This window comes from Paramormyrops kingsleyae, chromosome 23, assembly GCF_048594095.1.
Source record: "Paramormyrops kingsleyae isolate MSU_618 chromosome 23, PKINGS_0.4, whole genome shotgun sequence".
Lineage (NCBI taxonomy): Eukaryota > Metazoa > Chordata > Actinopteri > Osteoglossiformes > Mormyridae > Paramormyrops > Paramormyrops kingsleyae.
In genome coordinates this window covers 10,510,464-10,523,051 of record NC_132819.1, presented here as the reverse complement: position 1 = coordinate 10,523,051, position 12,588 = coordinate 10,510,464, and the positions used below count along the sequence as shown (strand labels likewise).

Sequence of the window (12,588 nt, the reverse complement as noted above, 5' to 3'; positions counted from 1 at the left end):
GGGGCCGGCAGGACGTCACAGGCAGGACGTCACAGGCAGGAGGGGGGGCAGGCAGGACGTCACAGACAGGAGGGGGGGGCAAGCAGGACGTCACAGGCAGGAGGGGGGGCAGGAAGGATGTCACAGGCAGGAGGGGGGGCAGGCAGGACATCACAGGCAGGAGGGGGGGCCGGCCAGACGTCATAATATCCAATATGTAAGCTCCAGCAGATATGGCTATGGCAGCATAAGTAGGAGGGAGAGGCAGGTGGGAACGCAGGTGGGGCGGGGAAGGGGGGGTCCCTGAAACATCAGCACTCCAATTACACAAGGGGGGGTGAAGCTAGAGTGACAACACTGACAGTTCAGTTCTTCCAAAGCCAATGGCACCGATCCCCCCTAGCTCAACACCCCACACTGTAAAGATGTCCCGCACAAACACAGCTAAGCTGTAACGTGAGCGTAAGCTGCATGTCATACCACTCGCAAACAGTGACAAAATGCAAAGTGTGTCATTTATTTAAAGTGCATGAATAGAAAATGAAAATAAACCACAACCAAAGTAAAACAAACCATAAACAAAACACCAATTATAACAGATTTACTGTTATACTGATTGTATAAATACAGTATTTACAGGTCCAATGCAATACAGCAATTAATTCATATAGCAATTAATCAATAAAACAAGTAATAAAGCAATCCAATAAATCAATTTATCAGACAAAAGCAAGTAATCGATAAACCACACTTTAGAGACTGAAAACCATATGGCAACAACACAATTCAGTATAAAAATATCAAACCTGAATACAAATTTTTTGATGTAATGGATATCATACATGACACACACTATAGGCCTGGCTGCGGTGAGCAGTTAGCTAGAGTCCATCACTTTGACTCACCATCTTGAGTTGTAGTATCTTGTAATCAGTTTAAGACTTAACTGGAAGCCAGGGAAGGAAGCATAGAACAGGACTTTTATTGTTTGTAAGATACCAGCTGCATTTACCAGAAAGGAGGGCATTACAATAGCCCAGGTATAAAGGCACGTATTAGTGCCTCTGCATTACGGAAGGAGAGCATCTTCCAAAGCTCACCTGTGTTAGAATTTAGTGATTAATTGTCATTGTTGACACACCACAATGTCCATATGTGACATAGCAGGGGACAGCTAATTCAGCACCCGGGGAGCAGTGCTTGGGGGAAGTACCTTGCTGGTCAGGGATTCAAACCTGCAATCTTTCAATTACAAGTGCACGTCCCTAACCATTAAGCCACCACTGCCCACAGTGTTCCATAGATGGTAGTTATATTTATTGTTGTTAGATAAGCATCAAAATGTAGATCTGAGTCAACAAGGACACCATGATCTCTGTCCACTGTGTTAAACTGAAATATTCCTCCATCTGTAAGAAATAGGTTCATGGGCCATGTGCCTCCAAATGAGCTTTCTGACATGCTGCCCATCAAGGACATGGATCATATGCTAACCCAATGCTCTGGCACCAACACTGTAATCACATTGCCTTGGATCACCGGCCATTTTGGTTCAAAACGGAATGCAGAATTTTATTTTACAATACAAGACCCGTTAAATACAGGCTGGATGGCAATTCTGGTCCCAGCCTGCGACTTGTTTTAATTTCTTATTAAATTGGTCTTTTGTTTTACACATAATAAAAAATAAGACTAACATTAATTAATGGAAATAAAAAACATCATTGCACTGACGTGTGCTGCCCCCCCAGCTCAGAGGTTATCCGGTCATCTGTACAATAACAAAAATATATTGTATTTGTCAAAAATTCCATATTAGCTCACCACTAATTTTAAACTTTAGAAATCATATATTATTACAAAAATGTCAATACATGTACCGTCAAATAATTATCTAACCCTAATTATTACATAAATTATCATCAATTGCCTAACTTTCTGGAGACGATAGACAATGTTGTAATGCCCTAGTAGTGCCCACAGTAAAGATAACCCACATTTGAGTCTACGATGTGTCTTCAGTAGCGTGAGCATTACACATTTTCTCTTACTTCTCCATAGTTCTTAAGGATTTGTGAAAGTCGAATGACTCTCATAACCTCTGTTTTGCCCCTCTGGTCATCCCACATGTACTCCGGCGACAGAACCTTAGACGGTTTATTGTGAAGCAGGTACCAGTTTAGGTGACTCTCTTCCTGCCAGGCTGCCTCTATTCCCTTTGCTTTGTCTGCTTCTATATTTTCATGACACTTTTTAACCAGTCTATAGACATCCTCAACTGTGCCCCCAAACATGGCTCCAATATAATAGAAGTCTCCTACCCCTGAGGGAATGTAGGCCGTAGACTCAGGACGCCGTTCGTAAGTGAACTGGTCGCGACTCAAATCATAGTACCAAGGGTGTATTTGGCCCACCAGCCGATCCAGTGTCTCTGCACCCCAGCGGAAGTGGAATTTTGCATCGACGTCCTGGCAGTAGATGTAATCTGCCTCTCGGTGAACCTGCTCCTCAATGATGGTCTGGATCATCTGCATCCTCGAAGCAGAGATGTCCTGCCAGCGGTCTAACTTCGGCACCTGATGGACAAAGATTTTTCTTCCAGCAGCCAGATTCACTGCTGGCACTTCTTGCGGCTGGTCAGTGAAAATGTGATAGTGCACTTTGAAGTCAACCATAAAGTGCTTCTCTGCCGTTTCCAAGAATTCACCCAGAAACCTGATATACCTTCCAGAGACAGACACAGACAAGCTTAGATTAGTGCTCTGAAAGTAACTCTTAATATGAATAGATTTTACACTTGCCAAAGTTATGCTCACTTTCCAACAGCAAACACAGTGGTTGCGATGGTGAGATTCATCGGCTTGTATATGGCATCAACCAGCTCAGGGTTAAAGGTTTCTTCCCAGATGATGGGTGCCAACCAGGGGGTTACGGCCATGACATCAGAGCCCCTAGGAAACACAAGACATGAGGAAGATCAGTGTGGTTCTGTTACGGAACTCTTCCACAGATACCATCTAATAATTTACCATGCCGATTTGCTGATAGTATCAACTCAGCCCCTCGAACCTCACAGTGTCGCCCATTCTGTCCCTCGAACCTCACAGGTGTAGTCTGCTTCGCCCGTCTAATCTCAATTATGTCATTTCATGGTTTCAAACTAACCTCACGTCATTACAAACTATACGGATGATCGCACTTTGGTTAATGAATTACAAACACTTTGTTTAGTGCACTGGTGATAGTATGTCACAATGTTTGCAGGTGGATCGTGAAACGTTCTGTTTTAAACCAATGCAGGAACATTTTTTTTACTTAAGCGCCTTATAGGAGGAAACACCCATCATTCCATTGTTTTCTACTAGCCCACATTACTGCATGTTGATTATTAGCTCATCTTCTGTTGATTTAGCCTCGGGGTGGCATGGTGGTGCATTGATTAGTACTGTTGCCTCACCCCTCTTATCCAGGGTTCCGCGTGGGGTTTGCATGTTCTCCCCGTGTTGTTGGAGGGGGGGGTCTCCACTGGGTACTTTTGTTTTCCCCCCACAGTCCAAAAACATGTCGAGGCTAATTGGAGTTTACCAAATTGCCCATAGGTGTGTGTGTGTGTATGTATGTGCCCTGCAATGGGTTGGTGCCCCATCCTGCCTTGTGCCCATAGCCTCCAGGATAGGCTCCAGACCCCCCCACGACCCTGAATAGGATAAGCAGTTTCAGTAAATGGATGGATTTAGCCTGCCTGATCCAAAGACTTACATAATAGCCATTCAGGTAAGCACTTACAGTATTTGTTAAGGTATAATGGTATATAAAAGACACCATTATCTTTACTTACCCCCTTGTCGCACTGGGCTGTTTGTATAGTAACCTGAAGGAGAAAATATTCATTACCTGCCAGGATAAGGCACATGGTTTGTGCATGTACTACAGGCTCACGTTACTGCAAGAAGCTAAGAATTTTAACCCATTGTTGATTGATGTCACTACAAAGTGACAACTACAAAGGAGTGAGACACCTACCTCTCAGGAGACTCAACATTCCAGCTCCTCTTTCTGGAGAGGTCTTCCCTCTGGCTAAAGGTCAGAAGAATACAGTAAGGTAATGGATTTTATGACCTGGGCTATACAAGTAAACCAAGACATCTTCTACTTAGATTAAATAAGCAGACTGAAGCAGAATCAGAAAAAAAAACTTAATTGATCCTGCAGAGAAATTGGTTCTGCTAAGACATAATAGGTATCAAATAAAATACAGTATAAACTCTTTAGATGATGATGATGATGATGATGATGATGATGAAGATAGGAGAAAATATATATATTCTGTTTTCAATCAACTAACGTATATGATTATGTAACTAGTTCCTTATAAAGGATAAGGGGTAAATTAGCTAAAAACTTTCACGCAGTGTGAGGTGGGTAATCAAATGGGGCACAAGGGCATGTCTTCTTTGGTACCGGCTTCCAGACAGGATGTTTTCCATAGTACTAGCACATTTTGGAAACTCAGAGTCATGTTGAAGATTCTGAGAAGAACGCTACTGAGCTGGGAGGCTCAGATCTTCAGCACCTGTGGGCTGATGCCATCAGGGCCCAACACCTTAGTAGAATGAAGTCAGCATAGTTTTTTCTTAACTAGGTCCTCAGTGATGGTGGTAGATGGTGTACAGTAGTCGGTGTTGTGGGCAGAGTGGGGGGGGGGGGGGGTGTTCGACTGTTAAGGTGAGGGGAAGTGCTGATTTGACACCGCCATTCACTTGTCTTTACAAACAGCTGCTTCTGTACTCTTTTAACTGCTTCCCTGTGTCCAGAAATGAAAGCTCTCTTCTTCTCATTCATACAGCGTTTAATGTCTTTAGAGACCCAAGGCTTGTTGTTGGGGAAGCAGCGTATGGATTTTTGAGACACAGTATTTTCCACACAGCAACTAATGCATTCTGAGACACAGTCCGTGAGACCATTTATGTCCTCTCCATGAGGCTTGGAAAGAGCATCCTAGTCAGTTGATTCAAAACAGTCTTGCAGAGCTGCACAGGCTGCCGTTGACCATCCCCCTTACAGCTCTGACAGTGGCTGGCTCATAAAGGAGAAGAAGGTGCACCAAGTTGTGGTCTGATCTGTCCAATGGTGGAATGGATGTCCAGTTATAAGCTTCTTTAACATCAGCATACAATAAGTACAGTGTTTTGTTTTCTTTAGTGGGACAGTTCACAAACCAGGTGAAAGTACTAAGCGTCCTGTCTAAGGAGACATGACTGAAGTCACCAGAGGTGAAGACAAATGTATCCGGGTGTTTTGTCTGAAGGCCAACAGTTACATGGTATGTTCTTGTGCAAGATATGTGGTATCTTTATTGTCACAAATACAATGAGATGACATATGGATCATCCTGTGGAAGCCTCAATAAAAATTATACAGGCTAAAAGAAAAATTGAAGGGGAAAAAAATATCTAATTGCTCCATCTTGTACCTTAGCTGTGAAAGTAAACATGAATTCTGTTGAGTTCTCTAAATCTGTTAGCGAACTGTACAACGGAATTATGTGTGAACACTTACGTCCACCAAGTCTTTCCATGAGAAGTGGGTTGGATGTTTGAGATGGAACATCTGTTGAATAAAGGAGCTGTTAAGCATCAATCTGTGAATGTTTTCTGTACTCGAACACTAGAAACAAAGATTTACATCCTTGCTCTCCAGATAACAGAACCACAGTAACCAGACCCACAATGCCCTTATCACTTAGTAGTTAAAATGGAATTAATAAAAAGATCATTGTTATGAGATTAAATATTTCATCTATTGATCTTACCTCAGATTTGTAGCATACAAGCCAAAGGCAAGGATAATCCTTTGAAAGTAACAAATAAGGTTAAAGGACACATTTTAAATTGTTCATGTTAACACACATAAACAGCAAGCAAGGAATTCAATGCACCATTGGTGAAGGCGTGAGGCAAGTGTGCTAAGCACAGAGCTACTGAGCTACCAACGCTGGCTGCTAGGATGCATATGTGACCCTGTTAAGATGGTCTGGTGGCCAAGACACAGTGAGATTCCAGAGTAAGGAAACAGGATCTGGCCACGCAAGCTCCAAGGTTCTGGTCCACTTGGTTCAGATAGGTTACAGTCAAATCTTGCGTGCAGAAGTTATAGTAGGCCTCTTATGACTGTCACGATTACTTCAACTCAATTACCTGATTTTTAAAAAGAAGCACTGATTAAACAGACAAATGAAACAATTTTTCCTTCTTGATGACTTGGCAATACGGCGGAAGACAGAGCCCAGCAGATGTGGGTCCAAATAAAGAGCGGAGCCACTGTTGTGTGGAAGCACTTCACATTAAAAATGAATGAAAATGCAGCTGTCTGTCAGTTTCCATCCATCCATTTTCTGTAATCGCTTATACTATTCAGGGTAGTGGGGGGTCCGGAGCCTATCCCAGAGGCTACGGGCGCAAGACAGGGCACAACCCAGGATGGGGCGCCAACCCATCGCAGGGCACAGCCCAGGATGTGTCTGTCAGTATTGCAAACTTAAGTATCATCACAGCACAACTAGAATGCACCTGTCTCCTAAAAGAAGACATTCAGGTTTGACAGACTAACCTAATAATGTGAGGTTAGTCACTGATACGCGCCGTTTAGCCTCTTGGAGTAGCCTAGCCTGTCTGCACAATGTGTGATGTTAATATCGACATGGCATTTCATGATATTTAAACCATCAATAAATTATGCAAAAACATTTTTACTCAGTCATAGGAATCAAAACTTAGCAAGATATGCAATTTTAATGACGTTGGTAATTTTCAACATTACCTAGTACATATGAAACCCTGGTCATCATATAACAAAATTATATATATATCAGGACCACATTTAAATATATCACGAATGAACTAATAAAACGTGGCCACGATTTAACCAAACAAGAACAAACTAATAAAATGTCAACTGTTACACTGTGTGAGATGCCTCTCAGGTCTCTCACAGGTCCCTCCCTCCATCTCGATCCAACCCTTTTGTTCCAGCTCTTCACCACTCCCCTTGCTGTAACCTATTACCAATCGCCTACACCACCCCCTGCTACTCCATCCCGTGCTACTCCACCCCCTGCTACTCCATCAGCTGCTCCTCCACCCCCTGCTACTCCATCGCCTGCTCCTCCACCCTCTGCTACTCCATCACGTCTTCACTCTGGGCATCTACTGCTGGGGTTTCCACTGCCGCGGACTGAAAAGCCACTGTACCTACTACATCAGAGCTGTTTTGCTGTGCATCTGACCCTGGTTCATGTATCAGTTTTCTCTCTTTGCTCTCTGGATTGGTAACCGGGTTTGGCACAGTCAGTTGGGATTTTGTTTATTATTTTGACTGTGGGCCACCTTCAAAGTCTGCACCTGGATTTACTGTAGCCACTGTACACTGTCCTGTTATGACCATAACCAGTCACGGCTTTCACCGCCCACCTATCTTGTCGCCTCTCTGTTCACTCCATTTTGTTAAGGCCTTTCCCCTAGACCAGGTCGTAACACAACTATTTAAAACATTGGGAACTAATTAATAGAATGTCTCAATATTCTAGATAAATATCTCTCACTAATAATTGCTTACAATGGAAGGCTTTTAAGAGTGTGTTTGTAGGTTGAACCCAACCTAGGGTTGCCACTTGCAATCTGAAGAAATGTATTACAATGTATTAAATCGTAGTAAATTAAGTAAAATAATTTAAGTCAAAGGGTGGCATGGTGGTGCGGTGGTTACCGCTGTGGCCAAGGAGCAGAGTTTGAGTGTCTGCCATGGCTCGATGTGTGTGGAGTTTGCATGTTTTTCCCACATAGTTGTGGGTTTTCCAGTTTCCCCCTATAGTCCAAAAACATGCTGAGGCTAATTGGAGTTACCAAATTACCTGTAGGTGTGCATGTGTGAATTCCATGTTTTGTCTGTGAGGGAGGGGTTTTCAAGTAAGAATTTCATTGTGCTCTGTACGCTGTACTTTGTACGTATGACATTAAGCTTCAAAGTTCAACTATTGTCCTATCGCCCAACCCTAGGTTCACTTGTTCCTGCCTACATCATGCCCCGCGCCCATAACACCATGACCCTGAATAAGACAGGCAGTTACAGAAAATGCATGGAATGTAAGTCAAAGTGAGAATAAAAACAAATGACACATTTATTGGCATCGCATTATTGGGTGAGTTCGCCAAACCTGAATCTCTGCTCTTTCAACAAAAACGTGCACTGCAGTCATGCTTTACAATACTGATCAGATATGACGGTGCTACAAAAGAATTACTTTATTGTCATTTCTAGCGCAAACAGATTGGCAGAGGAATTTAAATTCACACTTTGATGAAGTGCTTTCATACAGATATTTTCACTTTCTATTCGACCCTCATCGTCTATGCTGTCTTCCTTCCACCATATTGCAGAGTAATCAAGAAGGAACATTTTCTTGGATACATTTTAATAAAATAAAATGGCTTTCCTCTCCACTGTATGTGAAACAGTAGATGATAATAATAATGATAATTATGTATTATCATAATAATACATTATTATAATGTATTATTAGAGAGATTTCCTTGGGGAAATGCTCTTTTCGCCCCCATCGCAATCTTTCTATGTGAGAGCAAGCTGGCCGCAAATAAGTACAGATTCCTGACTGCTGTCCGTTTTCGGATTACACCTTGGTTGACATACACAGCCTACAGAACATCACTATAGCTACATCACCACAGATACTACTGACCGCATGAAGACGCCACAAGTGTGGCTCCCAGCTCGTGTCTGTAATACGTGCCTGTAATGCGTTTCTCTGCATCAAACAGTGCATCGCAGCAAGAACTCAAACTTCCCAGATTACCAAAATCCGATTTTGTCTTTTTAAACCTTTAAATGAGCATGATCCCTAGAATAGCCTGATTTAAGAACATTAAGGGTTTTAAGTAAAATGGACACGTACCCGTCTTCACGTGTTTTATTTCTTTTCACATTATGTTTAAATGTAACGTTTAAATGTTAGTTTAAAGCTGCACAATTAGCCAGTGGATACGCTTTACTGTAATGTTCTCAAAATGTAGACACTTATTTAAAACTGAAACAGTTATCGAAATTCAACATAATAGACAATGTAATTTACTCACCCAAGTATTGTTAATCCCATATAAAGCGCAAGAGTCGGCGACCGAATATAGCAAGACATGTTTTAATAAAAAAAAAAAAGTGGCCGGAACTGATAATCCTGCTATTTACTGATGGGAAAAAAAACGTTTTTAGCACAACCAGTAGCCTCAGCGATAATCGTACCTTTCTGTGTTGCCCACATCAGGGCTTTGCACCGAACGCGGAAGACGCTGCGTTAATAGGTGGGCTTCCGCTAGACCCAGCGCATAACCACTAGGCAGTTGTAGTGAAGATATGCGCGAAATAGTTGCGAAACAGAAATACCTTGTCATTTCATGGCGGATAGAAACAATGAGAACTGTATCCGGTTACAAAAAGAGAGCACTAGCTCTGATATTTTACTATGCAAAAAGCAAAAAAATGTGGGTGTACGGACCCGAAACTCTCCGGGCCTGTTTACATTTAGTTTTAAAATGCGTATTGGGCGATCGGATCACAAGCAGACAGCCGAGTATGGAGTCAGAATAGTGCCATATGTACTTGTATGTGTACTTTACAATTTGCACCTGTAAAAAGAAATTTGCTCGCACTGAAAACAATTTTCATTCGCAAAAAAAAAATATTTTGCAAATAAACGTCAATATTTTTTGTAAATGCGAGCAAATATTTATCTTCAAAGCGCTAGGGAAGTTAGTGCCAAAATTATTTATGTGCGCAAGTGTGAATTTGCACTCGCAGGTTTGTATTTGCAAGAGGACTTGGATTTGCAATAGAGGTTTTGTACTTGAAAACCATTCTATCTTTGTAAAAAATATTTTTATGAAGATGTTTGGTTTCGCATTTACAAAAAATATTGACTTGCATTTGCAAAATATCTTTTTTTGCGAATGAAAATTGTGTTCAGTGCGAGCAAATTTCTTTTTACGGGCGCAAATTGGAAAGTACACATACAAGTACATATGGCACTATAACTATTCTGACTCCATAGCCGAGACACATCGCCGTATACACCTGTGCCTACCATGCGACTAAGGTGTCCAGCTGACCACTTGTGTTCATATTCAGAGCAGCTTGGAGTGTTTGGTTTCAGGTCTACTTTTCGCTCAGCAGCAAGCAATTTGAATGTCTATTGGACCGAAGATCTGGAGGGTGATAAGAAGTTACATTACAAATACTCATTTAAATGCATAGAATAGGAGTGCTTTGCAACTGTTTTGTGTAATGTATATTTTAAACTGGAGCCTACCTCTCTTACAATTTGTTTATTGTGAATGGCATTATCGTGGACTGTAAACAACTGGGTAACTCGTATAAGTTTCTTTGTGATAATGATACACACACATCAACATGTACAAGTCCTTCCATGTCAAATCACCCAGTGTGAGAGAAATTTCTCAGGTCACCTTCTCAGATTTCCCTGAAAATCACAGCTGCTCCTTTACCAAAGGTATGCTCTTGTACAGTTTTGAAACTACAGCTTTTATAAAGCTTAATGAATTTTATTTCATTCATTTTATTCAAAACATTTTTTTTAATTCAGTGTTTTGGTGGAGCTTCCAACATTCATGGCCCCTTTGATATGGAAGGTACAGGTCTGAAACGCCATGAGTAGGGCAAACTTTGCATGTAGAATTGAAGAATCTCATCTGATCAGTTATATCGTATGCACTTATTATGGAAACAAGTCTGTCTCATCACAATTTGAATTTTGTATGCCACTGAAATTCTAACATTGAATATTTATGCATTGGAAATATGCATCAGATTTTTTTTGCCTCTGAATTACAGTCTTCAGATTTTCTATAATGCAGTTTCACTGCTATTTTTCCATTTTCAAAAATTCACAATAAAACAAATTCAGGGTTTAAAGATACAAATTACAAAAAACTCAAGTTTCAAAAATTCACAGAGAACATTCCAAAGTTGCTCCAATTCGATGGTCTGAATTCACATGTAAAAATACGAGGTTAAAAATAAGAGCTATACATCCGGGATACCAAGGCTAAGCAATCGAATCTGTGGGTGCATCCCCATAGAGTCTGGCTGCAGAACAGCAGGAGTGTTCACCCTCAAGAGAGGCTCCAAGTTCGCTTTCAGCAGGTGTGAAGCTTCCTCGGTCCAAAAGGCAAACCTCTGTCCATGTCTGAGTAGTACAAGTACACATCACTTTCATTGAGATATTGAAACATTAAGTCTTGTTAGTGTATCATCAATGGTGTCATTAATACCTGTATATGCCAAACCTCTCCATTAGATGAATGCACTACCACTGACGATCGAATTAATGGAATATCACCGTAAAAATATAAAAAATATAATATTCAGCCTCCCTGCTGGGCTTCACCCGGTATTCCATATCTGACAGAAAAGTACACTTGATTCTGCATCTGAATGCATCTCAATGTAAAACACAATGCTTTACATACATTCCGTTCTTTGTGTGTGAATCTAGATGCATCTGGGGTCGTAGTAACGTTGTCGGTTTAAACATCGTTACTGAGCACAAAGGGCAATGAAAACGATTGCATCAGTTAGCACATCTTGCTAACTGAGGCTACGTTCACACTGCAGGCCTTAATGCTCAATTCTGATTTCCTGCTCAGATCGGATTTTTTGTTCACCTGTTCTCATCACTCTTTTTAATGTGGGCAATATCAGATTTCAATGTGAACGGCTCACTGAACTGGCCCGCTTGCGCACAAAACAACAAAGACGCAATGACGCGCATGCGCAAAAAACAAAGACGTCACTTTATTGATTCGAAAACTGCCCGGTTACGATATGAGCCTTTAAGTTTTGCCTGAATATTTTTCTCGTGCACACTCATAATAAACAATGAGTTTGTAAATGTTTGTTAAATAAACACAACAAACATTTACAAAATCATGAACACCAATCTGTCACGCCCACACGGGCGGAACCAACCACCTGAAGCAATTAACTAATCGCTGGGCTCTGTTGGGGGTGGCAATTGCCACCCTTTTCGCTCCGCTTATTGCTGTACAATGCCTGACCATAAGTATTAACAGTACAACTAAAAATTTAACTTTTCCATTAGAAGCGGGACAACTTACAGAATTAACTTAAGTGAACAAAAACCACAATACATGACAGAATTAGCAGTAGACGAAGCATTGGACTGATAAACATTAAATATAAAACCCACAGTTATTGCAGTGTATTAAAGTATATGATTAAATAGTAAAATACAATACTCACAACAGATTCTAATTACTGTGGTTCAGAATCCAAGAGGGTCAAGACACCATCCACTACTGTAATGCATTAGAATATTTGTTTAAGACATTTAACAGAAAGCAAGGCAGAGAGGGGAAACAGAGTAAAGACCTACCGTATTTTTCGTACCATAAGACTTATTCTCCCCCTTATTCTCAAGTCACTGCGTCTTATGGTCCGAATATTGCTCTGCTCACATGCTTTAACCTTCTGTTCAGTGGCGGAGCCAGTGGGGTGTCCGTG

At 41.3% G+C, this 12,588-nt stretch overlaps 1 protein-coding gene across 2 annotated transcripts; it reads right to left on the bottom strand.

Annotated features, from left to right (window-relative positions):
• Positions 1–475: 475 nt before the first annotated feature.
• LOC111839748 (globoside alpha-1,3-N-acetylgalactosaminyltransferase 1-like) lies at positions 476–12,552 on the bottom strand. Of its 2 annotated transcripts, none has more exons than XM_023803975.2 (7): positions 12,461–12,552; positions 5,792–5,830; positions 5,539–5,589; positions 4,003–4,056; positions 3,818–3,850; positions 2,796–2,930; positions 476–2,703 (listed from the first exon to the last, which is right to left on the bottom strand). In XM_023803975.2, the coding sequence occupies exons 1-7, from the start codon at positions 12,475–12,477 to the stop codon at positions 2,013–2,015; spliced, it is 1,020 nt and encodes a 339-aa protein (XP_023659743.1). In that variant the 5' UTR covers positions 12,478–12,552; the 3' UTR covers positions 476–2,012. The 2 variants fall into 2 exon arrangements, with proteins under 2 accessions (XP_023659743.1, XP_023659742.1); XM_023803974.2 differs by lacking the exon at positions 12,461–12,552 and adding an exon at positions 9,129–9,614.
• Positions 12,553–12,588: the final 36 nt, after the last annotated feature.